This window comes from Eriocheir sinensis, chromosome 69 (genome assembly GCF_024679095.1).
Source record: "Eriocheir sinensis breed Jianghai 21 chromosome 69, ASM2467909v1, whole genome shotgun sequence".
Classification (NCBI taxonomy): domain Eukaryota; kingdom Metazoa; phylum Arthropoda; class Malacostraca; order Decapoda; family Varunidae; genus Eriocheir; species Eriocheir sinensis.
Window position 1 is genome coordinate 2,443,471 of NC_066577.1, and position 17,500 is coordinate 2,460,970.

The 17,500-nt window shown below is 43.1% G+C and overlaps 1 protein-coding gene across 1 annotated transcript in view; it reads right to left on the reverse strand.

The window, feature by feature from the left end:
• Window positions 1-8,376: 8,376 nt before the first annotated feature.
• The window catches only part of LOC126988318 (rab11 family-interacting protein 1-like), a gene marked incomplete at its 5' end in the record, with an annotated part of 45,929 nt that continues 36,805 nt past the window's right edge, over window positions 8,377-17,500 (reverse strand). Inside the window, 4 exons of the mRNA XM_050846374.1 lie at window positions 8,377-11,645; window positions 14,340-14,506; window positions 15,302-15,501; window positions 17,340-17,467. Of these exons, the coding sequence (XP_050702331.1) occupies window positions 11,627-11,645; window positions 14,340-14,506; window positions 15,302-15,501; window positions 17,340-17,467 (514 nt within the window). The remainder of the gene's footprint in view (window positions 11,646-14,339; window positions 14,507-15,301; window positions 15,502-17,339; window positions 17,468-17,500) is intronic.

Here is a 17,500-nt window from a genome sequence, read left to right on the forward strand (position 1 = left end):
CTCTAGCTTAATTCCTTTTCCTCCTCTTTCTCATCTTACTCCTCTTCCTCTCGCCTCCTCTTCCTCTCGCCTCCTCTTCCTCTCGCCTCCTCTAGCTTAATTCCTTTTCCTCCTCTTCCTCCTCTTCCTCTCGCCTCCTCTTCCTCTCGCCTCCTCTAGCTTAATTCCTTTTCCTCCTCTTCCTCTCGCCTCCTCTTCCTCTCGCCTCCTCTTCCTCTCGCCTCCTCTTCCTCTCGCCTCCTCTTCCTCTCGCCTCCTCTAGCTTAATTCCTTTTCCTCCTCTTTCTCCTCTTACTCCTCTTCCTCTCGCCTCCTCTAGCTTAATTCCTTTTCCTCCTCTTCCTCCTCTTCCTCTTCCTCCTCTTCCTCTCGCCACCTCTTAATTCCTTTTCCTCCTCTTCCTCTTCCTCTCTTCTCCTCTTCCTCTCGCCTCCTCTAGCTTAATTCCTTTTCCTCCTCTTCCTCCTCTTCCTTTCGCCTCCTCTTCCTCACGCCTCCTCTATCTTAATTCCTTTTCCTCCTCTTTCTCATCCTCCTCTTCTCTCGCCTCCTCTTCCTCCTCGCCTCCTCTTCCTCTCGCCTCCTCTAGCTTGATTCCTTTTCCTCCTCTTCCTCCTCTTCCTCCTCTTCCTCTCGCCTCCTCTAGCTTAATTCCTTTTCCTCCTCTTCCTCTCGCCTCCTCTTCCTCTCGCCTCCTCTTCCTCTCGCCTCCTCTTCCTCTCGCCTCCTCTAGCTTAATTCCTTTTCCTCCTCTTTCTCCTCTTACTCCTCTTCCTCTCGCCTCCTTTAGCTTGATTCCTTTTCCTCCTCTTCCTCCTCTTCCTCCTCTTCCTCTCGCCTCCTCTAGCTTAATTCCTTTTCCTCCTCTTCCTCTTCCTCCTCTTCCTCTCGCCTCCTCTAGCTTAATTCCTTTTCCTCCTCTTCCTCCTCTTCCTCTCGCCTCCTCTAGCTTAATTCCTTTTCCTCCTCTTCCTCCTCTTCCTCCTCTTCCTCTCGCCTCCTCTAGCTTAATTCCTTTTCCTCCTCTTCCTCCTCTTCCTTTCGCCTCCTCTAGCTTAATTCCTTTTCCTCCTCTTCCTCCTCTTCCTCTCGCCTCCTCTTCCTCTCGCCTCCTCTAGCTTAATTCCTTTTCCTCCTCTTCCTCTCGCCTCCTCTAGCTTAATTCCTTTTCCTCCTCTTCCTCCTCTTCCTCTTCCTCCTCTTCCTCTCGCCTCCTCTAGCTTAATTCCTTTTCCTCCTCTTCCTCCTCTTCCTCTCGCCTCCTCTTCCTCTCGCCTCCTCTAGCTTAATTCCTTTTCCTCCTCTTCCTCCTCTTCCTCTCGCCTCCTCTAGCTTAATTCCTTTTCCTCCTCTTCCTCCTCTTCCTCTCGCCTCCTCTAGCTTAATTCCTTTTCCTCCTCTTCCTCCTCTTCCTCTCGCCTCCTCTAGCTTAATTCCTTTTCCTCCTCTTCCTCCTCTTCCTCTCGCCTCCTCTAGCTTAATTCCTTTTCCTCCTCTTCCTCCTCTTCCTCTCGCCTCCTCTAGCTTAATTCCTTTTCCTCCTCTTCCTCCTCTTCCTCTCGCCTCCTCTAGCTTAATTCCTTTTCCTCCTCTTACTCCTCTTCCTCTCGCCTCCTCTAGCTTAATTCCTTTTCCTCCTCTTCCTCCTCTTACTCCTCTTCCTCTCGCCTCCTCTAGCTTAATTCCTTTTCCTCCTCTTCCTCCTCTTCCTCTCGCCTCCTCTTCCTCTCGCCTCCTCTAGCTTAATTCCTTTTCCTCCTCTTCCTCCTCTTCCTCTCGCCTCCTCTAGCTTAATTCCTTTTCCTCCTCTTCCTCCTCTTCCTCTTCCTCCTCTTCCTCTCGCCTCCTCTTCCTCTCGCCTCCTCTAGCTTAATTCCTTTTCCTCCTCTTCCTCCTCTTCCTCTAGCCTCCTCTAGCTTAATTCCTTTTCCTCTCGCCTCCTCTAGCTTAATTCCTTTTCCTCCTCTTCCTCCTCTTCCTCTCGCCTCCTCTAGCTTAATTCCTTTTCCTCCTCTTCCTCCTCTTCCTCTCGCCTCCTCTTCCTCTCGCCTCCTCTAGCTTAATTCCTTTTCCTCCTCTTCCTCCTCTTCCTCTCGCCTCCTCTTCCTCTCGCCTCCTCTAGCTTAATTCCTCCTCTTCCTCTCTCTCTCGCCTCCTCTAGCTTAATTCCTTTTCCTCCTCTTCCTCCTCTTCCTCTTCCTCCTCTTCCTCTCGCCTCCTCTAGCTTAATTCCTTTTCCTCCTCTTCCTCCTCTTACTCCTCTTCCTCTCGCCTCCTCTAGCTTAATTCCTTTTCCTCCTCTTCCTCCTCTTCCTCTCGCCTCCTCTAGCTTAATTCCTTTTCCTCCTCTTCCTCCTCTTCCTCCTCTTCCTCTTCCTCTTCCTCTCCTCCTCTTCCTCTCCTCCTCTTCCTTCTTCTTTTCCTCCTCTTCCTCCTCTTCTCCTCTTCCTCTTCCTCTCGCCTCCTTTTCCTCTTCCTCCTCTTCCTCCTCTTCCTCTTCCTCCTCTTCCTCTCGCCTCCTCTTCCTTTTCTTCCTCTTCCTCCTCTTCCTCACGCCTCCTCTTCCTTCTCATCCTCCTCTCTTAATTCCTTTTCCTCCTCCTCTTCCTCTTCCTCTCGCCTCCTCTTCCTCCTCTTCCTCTTTCTCCTTTTCCTCTTCCTCCTCTTCCTCTTCCTCCTCTTCCTCTCGCCTCCTCTTCCTTCTCTTCCTCTTCCTCTCGCCTCCTCTTCCTCCTCTTCCTCTTCCTCCTCTTCCTCTTCCTCCTTTTCCTCTTCCTCCTCTTCCTCTCGCCTCCTCTTCCTCCTCTTCCTCTTCCTCCTCTTCCTCCTCTTCCTCTTCCTCCTCTTCCTCTTTCTCCTCTCCTTCCCCCTCTTCCTCTTCTTCTCATCCTTTCTTCTCTTCCTCTTCCTTTCCTCTCTTCCTTCTCTTTTCTTCCTCTTCCTCCTCTTCCTCTTCCTCCTCTTCTACCTCCTCCTCTTCCTCTTTCTCCTTTTCCTCTTCCTCCTCTTCCTCTTCCTCCTCTTCCTCTCGCCTCCTCTTCCTTTTCTTCCTCTTCCTCTCGCCTCCTCTTCCTTCTCTTCCTCTTCCTCTCGCCTCCTCTTCCTCTTCCTCCTCTTCCTCTCGTCTCTATTCATCATAATCATCTCCTCCATCCTTATTTTCTTATTATGCCTCCTCTTCTTTCTCTTTCTCCTCCATCTCCTCCTCCTCCTCCTCCCCTCTTGCTCTTCTCTCTTCACCTCTCCCCTTATCTTCACTACTTTCTTCTCTTTATCTCTCTCCTCTTTCTGTGTTATCCACTTTATTTGTTTCCTCTTTTTTTTCTTTTTCGTCTCCCTTTCTCTTTTTTTCTGTGTCTACTTAATTACTCTGTCTTCTCTATCTCCTCTTTTTATGTGCCCTCTTTCCCTGTTTCTCCATTCTTATGTTTCCTCTTTCTCTGTTTCTTCCTCCTCCTCCTCCTCCTCCTCCTTTATTTCTCATTCTTCTTCTCTCTTTCTCTCCTTTTCTTCTCTCTCTGTTTGTTTCTCTCGTTACTTCTCTGTTTCTTTCTTGGGTTCTTTTTTCTTTCTCTTTCATTCTTCTTCTCTTTCTTTATTTATTTCCTTATTTATTTCTTGCTTTCTCTTTCTCCTTTCCTCCTTTCATTCTTTCATTCCTCCTTTCTTCCTCTCTTTCTCCTTTCTTTTGTTCTCCTTTCTTTTTGTTTCCTTTCTTTCTGTCTCCTTTCTTTCTTTCCCCGTTCTTTCTTTCTCCTTCCTTTCTTTCTCCTTCCTTTCTTTCTTTCTCCTTCCTTTCTTTCTCCTTCCTTTCTTTCTCCTTTCTTTCTCCTTCCTTTCTTTCTCCTTTCTTTCTTTCTCCTTTCTTTCTTTCTCCTTTCTTTCTTTCTCCTTCCTTTCTTTCTCCTTCCTTTCTTTCTCCTTCCTTTCTTTCTCCTTCCTTTCTTTCTCCTTCCTTTCTTTCTCCTTTCTTTCTTTCTCCTTCCTTTCTTTCTCCTTCCTTTCTTTCTCCTTCCTTTCTTTCTCCTTTCTTTCGTTCTCCTTTCTTTCGTTCTCCTTTCTTTCTTTCTCCTTCCTTTCTTTCTCCTTTCTTTCTTTCTCCTTCCTTTCTTTCTCCTTCCTTTCTTTCTCCTTCCTTTCTTTCTCCTTTCTTTCTTTCTCCTTCCTTTCTTTCTTTCTCCTTTCTTTCTTTCTTTCTTTCTCCTTTCTTTCTTTCTCCTTTCTTTCTTTCTCCTTTAAGCCACAGGTGTTGAGGTAAGTCTTCCTTAACGAGGGTAACTTTGGAGTTTTGTACACACACACACACACACACACACACACACAACCTTATAATCAGGTAAGCAAAAATTAACTTCATGAAATATTTATCAATCAGTTTATCTTAGTATTTTTTTTTATCTATGTTTGCACTCACCAAACATCATTATTAGGTCATTATAATCTTCATCATCATTATTATCATCATGTATACTAAGCTTTCATGTATACTTAGATAACAATGATTTAATCTAGACAGCGAGTAGCAGGCTTTTTTTTTATTATTGTTTTCTTTTTTTGTGTGCCCTTGAGCTGCCTCCTTTGTTGTAAAAAAAAAAAAATAATAAATAAATAAAAAACCATGCAGAGTTTTGAGTTTGGTTAAGAGAAACAGGTCAAACAATGCATAGCCGATCGTAGTTTGCAGACACGTTTCTAGGTGAACACAGTTGGCTTGGAATGTATAGATTGTATGTAAGGGACAAACAATAGGTATATGGGACATTTTATTTAACCTCCTCCTCCTCCTCCTCCTCACTTGAATTCAGTCTTCTCTCTTGTTTCTACCATGCATTACTCCTCCTTATCCTCCTGTTTCTATTTCCTCGCTTCATCTCTCCTAATTCCTCGCTCCCTTTACCATTCTTCTCCATTCACCCCAGTCAAAAATTAATGGCTATAACTCTTCAATCTTTTGGGGTCATTATTTTTTGTTTTCCATTCACCCTTAACCCAGTACCAGCGACGGGCCAAATTTTTGCCATGATATAAACCCCCAAATATAGATGATGCATAAACTGATCACAAATGGGATGATATGTATATTATGAAATGGTTTGTGTGAGTGATGATTTTTTCTCATTTTCTCGCTTAGAGGGACCATTAAGAAACATGATCCCTGCAGCTACCAGGTTAAACAAGACACTATTATTTATCTCACTTCATCTCTCCTCATTCCTCACTCCCTTCTTCGCCATCACTTCATTCAGCATCATCAGTATACAAGAGATGGATACAGTATAGACAGATAGATAGATATGACACTCCCTGCCCCTTGCTCCTTCCCACTCATTCACCCTTAAACAAGACACTGTTATTTATCTCACTTCATCTCTCCTCATTCCTCACTCCCTTCTTCACCATCACTTCATTCACCATCATCAGTATACGAGAGATGGACACAGTATAGACAGACAGATATGACACTCCCTGCCCCTCACTCCTTCCCACTCATTCACCCTTAAACAAGACACTATTATTTATCTCACTTCATCTCTCCTCATTCCTCACTCTCTTCTTCACCATCACTTTATTCAGCATCATCAGTATACAAGAGATGGACACAGTATAGACAGACAGATATGACACTCCCTGCCCCTCACTCCTTCCCACTCATCCACCCTTAAACAAGACACTATTATTTATCTCACTTCATCTCTCCTCATTCTTCACTCCTTTCTTCGCCATCACTTCATTCAGCATTATCAATATACGAGAGATGGATACAGTATAGACAGACAGATATGACACTCCCTGCCCCTCACTCCTTCCCACTCATCCACCCTTAAACAAGACACTATTATTTATCTCACTTCATCTCTCCTCATTCCTCACTCTCTTCTTCACCATCACTTCATTCAGCATCATCAGTATACAAGAGATGGACACAGTATAGACAGACAGATATGACACTCCCTGCCCCTCGCTCCTTCCCACTCATTCACCCTTAAACAAGGCACTATTATTTATCTCACTTCATCTCTCCTCATTCTTCACTCTTTTCTTCACCATCACTTTATTCAGCATCATCACTATACGAGAGATGGACACAGTATAGACAGACAGATATGACACTCCCTGCCCCTCATTCCTTCCCACTCATTCCTCCCTTTCCTCCACAGGCATACCTTCACAGCAGCCCCTCAGGAATCACCTCTCCACACAAAGGAAAGAACTGCTTGCATGTCTTATTATTGTCCTCCTCCTCTCTGCCTGCCTCAACTCCTGGAATTCAACTCCCCTGCTCAAGGTGATGTCACACAGGTATTTGACTGGACACAATTCTTAACTGAGTATTATTATTTTCTAGTCAGTGAAGCTTTACCTTTGTATGACTTGAAACACCTGTGTGATAGCAACAACAAATACACCAACATACTCACAAAATGGAAGTAGATAATGAGGAGTTACTACTAAAAGAAGGAATAAATACCAGGAACATAAGAGGACAAAGTACAAAATTGAGGAAAGGAAGATGCTTGAGAGACATAAAGAAATATAGCTTCCCACAAAGAAATATAGAGGTTTATAACAGACTAAGTGAGGATATAGTATCAGTGAAGAGTGTGCAAAGCTTTAAGGAAAAGTTCGACAAATACAGATACGGAGACGGGACCACACAAGCGTAAGCCCAGGCTCTGTAAAACTACAACTAGGTAAATACAGACACACACACACACACAGCCACAGCCACACATATACACATAATTTTTGTATTTGTATTGACTTCATTCAGCTCAATACCAAGTCACATAAAAGTTTATTCATCAACTGTAAAAAATGTAATAATGTCTAGCCACCAGACAACAAGGCCAAGTGTGATGGTATATCTATTAGTGTTCTTTCAGTACAACATTGGCATGGAAACCTCACTCAGATCACTTACTTCCTGCCAACAAAACAACTTACATTCACTCAGATCACTTACTTCCCGCCAACAAAACAACTTACATTCACTCACATCACTTACTTCCTGCCAACAAAACAACTTACATTCACTCAGATCACTTACCTCCTGCCAACAAAACAACTTACATTCACTCACATCACTTACCTCCTGCCAACAAAACAACTTACATTCACTCACATCACTTACCTCCTGCCAACAAAACAACTTACATTCACTCACATCACTTACTTCCTGCCAACAAAACAACTTACATTCACTCACATCACTTACTTCCTGCCAACAAAACAACTTACATTCACTCACATCACTTACTTCCTGCCAACAAAACAACTTACATTCACTCAGATCACTTACTTCCTGCCAACAAAACAACTTACATTCACTCACATCACTTACCTCCTGCCAACAAAACAACTTACATTCACTCACATCACTTACTTCCTGTCAACAAAACAACTTACATTCACTCACATCACTTACTTCCTGCCAACAAAACAACTTACATTCACTCACATCATTTACCTCCTGCCAACAAAACAACTTACATTCACTCAGATCACTTACTTCCTGCCAACAAAACAACTTAAATTCCATTCAACACCTATAGTACTAGTAACACACTGCATAGAACTTCAAATCTATGACTCAAACTACGTAATTCTTCTTCATAGGCTGTTATTTTTTCATTTAATGTTTACTCTTCCAAAGTCTACCACATAAAACAACATATTACGGGGACGTTCTACCAAAGCAGTTCTCTTAATGACCTGGTCCTGGATATGACAACATTAGTAATCATATATTTCTACTAATCATTCCAGCTGTGACCATCTTCGACTTGTCACACCTCACTCCTTAATTTAACTCCCATTTAACTTCCTACCAAGCCAAGAGTACATTGAGTCACTATTTTTGTCTCCAATCATACATTCTCCTCTCCTAATACCTCCTGCTTCTGCCTCCCCATCACAGGATCACCTGCCCTACACATTCCGCGCCCTTCACTTTACATTTCTTCCCTATGACCTGTTCCAAGATAACAATACTAGTCATCATATATTGCTACTAACCACCCTGACTGTGACCATTCCCTCACTTCACTTCACTCGTCTGTTCCACATCCCTCTCTTTAACCCGGTTGCTGCGGGGATCATGTTTCTTAATGGTCCTTCTAAGCGAGAAAAAATGAGAAAAAATCATCACTCACACAAACTATTTCATAATATATATCAAAGCATTTGTGATCAGCTTATGCATCATCTATTCTGGGGCGTTTATATCATGGCACAAATTTGGCCCATCGCTGCTACACAGTAAAGCCGCACATTTGGCCCGTCGCTGCTACTGGGTTAACATTTCTTCCCTATGTAGATATCAGTACGTGACCCTTATAAAACTTTTGCCCCCAGTAAGGTGAATTGATATTGTAGTTCACAGCTGTAATTCACTTTTATTGGTTAACAAGAGACATATGTACAATAAATAGCATCATCCTATATATATAAAACAGTTTGGCAGAGTGTATGTATGCGTGTGGGTGTGTATGAATGCGAGTGTGTGTGTGTGTGTGTGTGTGTGTGTGTGTAGGTGTGAATGAATGTGTGTGTATGTGTGGGTAGGTGTATATGAATGTGAGTGTGTGTGTGTGTGTGTGTGTGTGTGTGTGTGTGTGTGTGTGTGTGTGTGTGTGTGAATGAATGTGTGTGTGTGTGTGTGTGTGTGTTTACAGTATGCTTCAAGGCCTAATCTATCATACAAAGTTCAAACAATTCCTCTCCTTCAGTACTTACAAATATATTACTCTCATATATACCTTATTGCTACCATCAGCCAGTAGTTGATTTGGCATTGTGTAAACATATATATTAACTCCTTTTTGCACATGAATAAATACTTGATTAGGATCCAACAACAATCGAAGTAGGACTGGAAGACTGACCCTCTCGTCTCCCTCCCACACCCTCATGACTCCTGCCTTCCATATATATAACGTAACTAGAACCAAAGGGATATCCACACCATTTTTACAATTTTGAAAGTTGGAAAGTTTTGTTTAGTCGGTGCAACATCTGTGGTCATATGAGGTTGTTGTTGTTGTTTTTTGTTTTTTTACAATTTTGAGTAATGGGTAGTGTCATTGAGGCGTACCTTTCCTCTATCGAATGGTACAGATAGCAAAGGGAAAACCGATCAACTTGAGTGTACTTTTGCCAGATTATCGTACTCAGCCTCTTGTGTTGGCCAATTTCCGACCCAAAAACTGCTTCCATCACCTAAATAACTGCCTTCATATATGGTTATTGTTTAAATGGTTAATTATTGGTGCTTCTTGGCAATAGTTATGGGCCACAAACTGGTAAATACGCGGCTCTGAGTACGACAATCTGGCAACGTTGTTTCATATAATGTCCTTATTCTCCTCTATGGGGTTCGCTGGGCTGAGTCTCTCCCACTCTTGACGATCATAGCAAATTTACCGAGGGATCAAAATAAGGCGAAAAGGCATTATACACAAACTTGGGAAACCTTTCGTCTAATCATCTCGAAACTCACTTTTGGCGCGGATGTCCCTTTGGTTGCAGCCACTTCATATACACACCCTCTTCACCTTCTCCCTTCCTCACTGTTTTATCTACACTTCTTCATCCCTTTGTGACACCAGAACAGCACACCCTACATCCTAACCTTCATTTATTTGACATCATACCACACCCTTGTCACCCTCAGTCTCTACACACTCCTCTTCATGCCCCAGTACAATACATATTACTCCCATCCGCTCCATACCCCCTCACAGCATTACACAGTCTATATTCCTGTGTAAGTATAGTTAAACATAGCTATGGAAGTGGAAGACAAAAGGTGTTTTCTCCCTTTGAACTTGGAAGCCATATTGCCACTACCCAGTCCTACTTTCTCTAGTCATTGTAAGTTGCAGGAAAGTTGGAAAGTTTCATTTAGTCGGCGCAACATCTATGGTCGTATGCCGGAAAGAGACAGGAGGGGAATTATTTATAGGAGAAGGGAACAGATCCAAGGAGACAGGACACAACCCCCGATTAATACCTGGTACCCATTCACTGCTGGGTGGACAGGGGCGTAGGGGTATCGGAAAAGCCACCTAAATTTTTCCACTCTGCCCGGGAATCGAACCTGGGCTCTCTCGGTTGTGGTAAGTTGCAGGCAGAAAGAGATTTACCGTTCTTGAATTTTGTTATATTTTAGAAGCTTCATTTCACATAGTACATAACTTTTTCCTCCTTTGCTAGTTCACTCTACCCCCTTCCCTTCCTACCTTTCTCTCTCCTTACTGTCTCTATTTTCTTTTTCCCAGCTACTTCACCCTTCACTTCCTCCCTCACTTTCTCTCCTTTTTCGATACACTCTCCACTCTAGCTATTTCATCCCCTACTTCCTTTTGTTTCCCCCTCTCCCCCTCTCTTCCTACATTCATCTCATTACTCCTTTCCCTTTTTTTTCACTCTGATCCTCCCTCCACTCCACTCCTACCCTATTTAACTTCCTACTGAGCCAAGAGTACATTGAGTCACTATTTTTGTCTGCAATCATACATTCTCCTGTCCTAATACCTCCTGCCTCCCTATCACAGAAGGATTGCCTGCCCTACACTTTTAACTTAGAATAAGGTGTTAAATAAGGCATCTATAGTCATTAACATCTCCGTTCTCCTCCTCCTGCTCCTAATAAGGCATCTCGTCATTACAATCTCCCTCCTCCTCCTAATATTCCACACACTAAGGTTGGTATCATAAGACACTTTCGCTTCTCACATCAACATTTCTAAAGGTCAAAGAGGGGATCAATTGGGTTTTAATGAGTGTTTCTTTAGGTTCACGGTACAGAAGAAGGGCCAAACTACCACCAGGGTTATAAAGCTACTCCTGGAGATACCCCAAACTCCTAGAAAGCCTTGTCAAATATTTGTACCTGGGCGACGAAATGTTTAGCAATACGGCCCTAATTGTCCATTACTAAGATGAATAATAATGATAAATAAATAGAAGATGTATGGTACTAAACTCCTTCCTTCTTCATCTATTTCATTTTCCTGTATTTCCTAACACCTAAATTCCACAGTTATTATTACCATCTTCCTCTTTCTCCTTATCATCTCCTATCTCAGTGAAGAAGCATATAAATATCTCCTAATTATTCTTTATCATCACTATCATCATCATTACCAGTACATTCATTAAATAGTTTGAAGCATTGCACATCATACCCATATTTATTTTGTATATTTATTTTGTCATTATTTCTTTTTTTCACACAAAATTCCAACAGTTGTGACCGAAAACTTGAAATCTCCATCGCTTTCTCTCTTCTTTTGCTCTCTCATCTCCCTTACTCTCTCTCACACATGTTCCAGTACTCTCTTATCCAGTGTTTTTCATGTCTCAAGCCTTGGAAAAAATATCACACACACATGTCACATCACCACCATGGACTCCCTTCTTCTTATTCAACCGTACTTCATAACATTGCACCCCAAACGTTTAAGTGAAGGCACACAAGACACGCCATTACCCTTATAGAGCTCTGGTGGCAGGGACGGAAAGCTCTTCATCTCCTTTCAGCAGTGGCAGCAGCGGTGTTGATGTTGGCGATTGGACGCTGAAGCCACTTAAAAACAAGGACAAACCCCCACTCTTGGAGGATTCAGTGAAGATCAAACACCCTGCAACATAAAGCCTATAATGAGAGGAGCAATGGTAGGAGTAATAGCAGTAGTAGTGGTAGTAGATGTAGTGGTAGTAGTTGTATAGTAGTGGTTGGTAGCGTAGTTCAGAACAATGATGGGTCTTGCCAGGAAGTCACAACAGCTTGGCCCATGATGTTATGAACTCACTCACCACGTGTCTTACTCTGTGGCTGTGAGACATAGACGCTGAACAGTGACTTAGAGAGGCAGACTGATGCCATTAGTAATATGTCTATGCAGAATCCTGGGATATCACTGGAATAACTATTGCATGAGACTTAGACTGATTCAAGGCCTATTACCTGCATAGTCCATCAACTCCAACTTTGGCTATACAGACATGTGGCACGCTACCCAGAAGCCAACCCTGCTCACTGGGCTGTTTTTGTAAGAGACAGCCCAAGTGGAGGAGGCCAAGGGGACGCCCACAGAGTTCGTGGCTTAAGCAAGTCAATAGATCTTGCCGTGAGGTACTTGGGATGGGAAGGGGCCTGCATGGAGACTTGCCTGGAGGGACCCCCGGCCTTGGTGTCATAGGGTGGGCAAGGCAACGCGCCCCCCAACGTATGCCCCCATTGATTGACTGATTGATTAATTGACTTGCTTTATTCCTTTTCATAACATATAAAGATGTAGATCATATGACATGTCACTAGATCATAATTTGGAGAGTAGTTGCAGTACATAGTAGCTATAGTCTCTCTCTCTCTCTCTCTCTCTCTCTCTCTCTCTCTCTCTCTCTCTCTCTCTCTCTCTCTCTCTCTCTCTCTCTCTCTCTCTCTCTCTCTCTCCTCTCTCTCTCTCTCTCTCTCTCTCTCTCTCTCTCTCTCTCTCTCTCTCTCTCTCCTCTCTCTCTCTCTCTCTCTCTCTCTCTCCTCTCTCTCTCTCTCTCTCTCTCTCTCTCTCTCTCTCTCTCTCTCTCTCTCTCTCTCTCTCTCTCTCACTCTCTCTCTCTCTCTCTCTCTCTCTCTCTCTCTCTCTCTCTCTCTCTCTCTCTCTCTCTCTCTCTCTCTCTCTCTCTCTCTCTCTCTCTCTCTCTCTCTCTCTCTCTCTTCTCTCTCTCTCTCTCTCTCTCTCTCTCGCTCTGCTCTCTCTCTCTCTCTCTCTCTCACCTCTCTCTCTCTCTCTCTCTCTCTCTCTCTCTCTCTCTCTCTCTCTCTCTCTCTCTCTCTCTCTCTCTCTCTCTCAGCCCCACAGAGACCCACAGTATGTTTACAAACCCACAGAGACCCACAGTATGTTTACAAACCCACAGTCACCCACCACATCCCCCACCAGATACAGGGCCATTCAAAAATTACAAAACTTTTTTTTTTTTTTTTTAATCCCTTTCCCCATTTGTCGTGCCTTGTAACACTTGTCTAAGCTTCCCCCTAAAAAATTTATACAACACCATTTGGCAGGAATAAGCTGACAATATTAGTTTATGTTAACTTAACTTAACCCGTCCACTGCATTTGGAGTGGATTTGGCTTTTACTGGTAGCCTGGTAACATATAGTCCCAGGTCTTTCTGTGCCTCTGTGGTGGATAGTGGATGTTTCCCATGTGGTATTGGTATGCTGGATATCCCCTCCCAAGGTGCATGACTTTACATTTTTCTTCACTGAATTGTAGCAGACACTTTTTGTTTCATTCCTGTAGCTTGGTGATGTCTTCTTGTAGGAAATCTGCACTCAAGGGGTCAAGAAACATAGGTGAAAAAGTCTGAAAATGTTATGTATCTTATGGCTGCACCTCCTCCTCCCCCTCTCTGGTGTTGCGAAGTTTTTGAATGGCCGCTTTCCCTATGCACTTCCCTATCCCTTCACCCTCCTTCTCCACTTGTACATTCTTTGTCTTCCTTTCACTGCCTCTTGCCTCCTTCATCCCTTCTTTCCCTCCACCAGTACACTCTCTCTCCTTCTCTCTTCCTCTCCCTTTTCCACCACCCGTTTTTCCCTTTACTGTTACACTCCTTCCTTCACCCTCTATTCATCTTCTCCACTAATACATACTCACTCTCCTCCATCCTTCCCTTGCCACTTCCTCTCTTTCACCCTGTCCTCACCCTTTCCCTGCCACCTCCTTTCCTTCACCCTCTCTTCATCTTCTCCACTAATACATACTCTCTCTCCTCCATCCTTCCTTTGCCACTTCCTCTCCTTCACTCTGTCCTTCGCCAATACATACTCTCTCCCTTTTCTTTTCTTCTCCTTCACCCTTTCTTCACCCTTTCCTTGCCTCTTTCTATTTCCCTCCACCCTTTCCTTGCTTTTTCTTTTTCTTCACTGTCCTTCATCCTTCTTCTTCTCCACCAATACATACTCTCTCTCCTTTATCTTTTCCTTCTCTTTCACCCTTTCCTTGCCTCTTGCTCTCTCCCCTCACCCTATCATTTCCCTTTGATAGTATTCTCTCCTCCACCTTTTCCTTGCTTCTTCTTCTCCCTCACTCTGTCCTTCACTCTTCTTCTTCTCCACTAATACATACTCTCTCTCCTTAATCTTTTCTTCTCTTACACCCTTTCCTTGCCCTCTCCCTTCACCCTATCATTTCCCTTTGCTAGTACTCTCTCCTCCACCCTTTCCTTGCTTCTTCTCCTTCACTCTTCTTCTTCTCCACCAATACATACTCTCTCTTTTATCCTCTCATCGTCTTTTCCTCTCCCTCACTCTCCTCCATGACTCACTTCAGCTTCTTGCTCTTGCCGGTGCTGTTTGCCGGTGCCTGAAGGAGCTGCGGCGTGGTCTCCATCACACGCAGGAGGAGGTTGTCTATGTAGTCTTCCAGGTCGCGGGTGTGCTTGGCGTTCTTCTCCAGCATGGACTGAAGGCTTACTATCGTCTCCATCAGGTCCTGTGGAGGGGAAGGTTATTAAATTGACCTCTATATTTTATCTTATCTTATTCTCTGCTTTAAATTTGCATTGCTGATCCATGGTACGTTTTCATTATTTGTAAACCTATGTATATATCATCTTAGAATCTCTACTTTAACCCGGTAGCAGCGGGGATCATGTTTCTTAATGGTCCCTCTAAGCGAGAAAAATGAGAAAGAGTCATCACTCACACAAACCATTTCATAATATATATCAAAGCATTTGTGATCAGTTTATGCATCATCTATTTTTGGGGGTTTATATCATGGCACAAATTTGGCCCGTCGCTGCTACCGGGTTAATTTTTATTGGGTATCTGTAATGTTTTTTTTTATTATTTGTAAACATAATGGAATAAAAAGAAAAATAAGCTTAGCAAATGCTTTTTCTTGTGCATAACCTGTTACTAAATTCAGGGTTGGCTGTTCTTCTGGTTGTGTTATCCATAGTAATTATGTTACTTCAACCAGAAATTTGGTTAGGATGTATACAGTAATACTTGCTGGGTATCAACTCCTAAGCACACACAGGAGGTCATAAGTAAAAGCTAAGAAACAGGATCCAGAAAAGACATTATGAGGTTCATCTCGTTTTTCAAATAGAAGCATTGATGCTCGGAATGAGTTGTAGGTGGAAGTGGTGCAGGAAAATTAAATCCATGACTTTTAAGTATACAAGATTGATATGAGTTGATATGGAGACATGGCAACATGAAATTAACTCAAATCCTGTGTGCTAGAACTAGGTAAATACACACAGAATAGTTCCCTCACCTCCCGCGACTTTCCAGCAAACTTGTCATGTATCTCCTGTGGAAGCCGAGACTGCCTGGTGGGGGGGTGGGGGAGCCGGTCGTTGCCCCCCTCCACCACCCGCCCGTCCTCCTCGCCGATGCGCTCACGGCTGCCTGAGAGAGCCATCAGGTTACTCCGCTGGTGCCGAGGGAGGCTGTCATTGGACCCAGCTGCCCCTTCAGTGGTGTGAGAAGAAGAGTCACTGAATAGGCCCTCCACCTCCTCCTCCTACCCCCTCGGACACAGCCTACACACACACTAACTCCTGCTGGCTCCTTCTCTCATGCTCTCCAGTAGGCCTCAAATATTAGTGTTCTAGCCATACACAAACCTGTACAGTGCTAGTTACATTTCTCAGATTAAAAGTATCTATTAGAAATCTGTTATTTTATCAGTGTACATTGCATGCATAGTTTTGTCTAATCAATTAACTACAGTCTCTTCATTTTATACGTGGAAAATGAATAGTGAATGACAGTACTGGGTGGTGAAACTGTATTCTGCGAGCGCATAAAGAATGACACCAAGAATTACGGGCCATTGCAATGCTCCTGGCAGAGTGGCAATGCTGGGCACACCTCAGCAGAGTTGCGATACTCTTGTAAAACAGATAAATTTAGTTCATATATATAGATGTGTGATATTGCAAACTTTCATAGATTAATTCTCGGCAACTGCTTCAATAGTTATCACATGCAAACAGACTGTATTTAATAGTTATCATGTGACAATCTGTGCCAGCCATGTTCATAAAAAGGGTCTATGAAGTCCAATTAATTACTAAAGTGTGCACAGGTTTTAGGGAAGACGTGAAGCCAAAAAGTAACTGCAGACGTGATTTACACAACAATACACAAAGATCTAAGAAGACGAGAGACTTGATATCTAAAGACCAATACACACAAAAGTACTGATGCTATGTACTTATTCATTATTAATATGTAGATTTACCAAAATTAATGAGGATGTCACTAAGTTCAGAATTAATGTAAGTAATTTCCTAGCACCAATCAACCAAGAGTTTAATAATTAGGAATGCAAAGGTTCACTATACAATGATGAGTTTTGAGTTAATAAGAATAAATTCCCCAGAACTAACTACAATGAACATCAGATTAATTCCAGATTTTACACAGATAATTTACTGGTGCCAAATAAATGCCTGGGTTTAATGATGATGCAAGGGTTCAGTACAAGTTAATGGAACAATACAAAAGTTAGGGGTTCAGTATTACAAGTTAGGGGTTCAGTATTACAAGTTAAGGGTTCAATATATAAGTTAAGGGTTCAATATATAAGTTAGGGGTTCAGTATTACAAGTTAAGGGTTCAATATATAAGTTAAGGGTTCAATATATAAGTTAAGGGTTCAATATATAAGTTAAGGGTTCAATATATAAGTTAAGGGTTCAATATATAAGTTAAGGGTTCAATATATAAGTTAAGGGTTCAACATATGCAAAAAGTTAAGGGTTCAATATACAGATTAATGAGCCCAAGATAAGGAAGAGGGAGAAGGAGGAGAAAAGAAATAGAAGGAAAGAGCAAAGGAGGGAGTGGGAGGAGGAGGAAAGAACTAGAAGGAGGGGGTGGGAGGAGGAGGAAAGAACTAGGAGGAGGAGGAAAATAGAGGAAAGAACTAGGAGAAGGAAGAGGAGGAAAAGGAGGAATAGTTATTGATAAAGATATGCTGAGGGAAGATGGGAGAAGGAGGAAAGAAACAGGAGATGGAGGAAAGAAATAGGAGGAAGAAAGAGCTATAAGGAGGAGGTGGGAGAAGTAGGAAACAACTAGGAAGAGGAGGAGAAGGAGGAATAAACTAAGAGAAGGAAGAGGAGAAGGAGGAATAGTTATTTAGAAAGAAAAGACTTGTTGAGAGAGGATGAGCTCAGAGTTAATACAAACACTTCCCCGGTCAGGAGATGTATATAATGGGTACTTTTGGTGTGCCCCGGCCAACACACATCATCATGCACAGAGCAGCAACAAGATGACGGCAACACTCATGCAATACTCACTTCCTCCGAACAGCTTGGACTTGAGGTTACTCTTGCCCCAGCGCTTCTTGTTGCCCTCGCTGCTGCTGCCATCCTCTGTGCTGTCCTTGGGTTTGCGGTCCAGAGTCAGTGCCTTTGTCTCCGGGAACCTACAATGCACCATCACGTCAGAGGGGAATGTG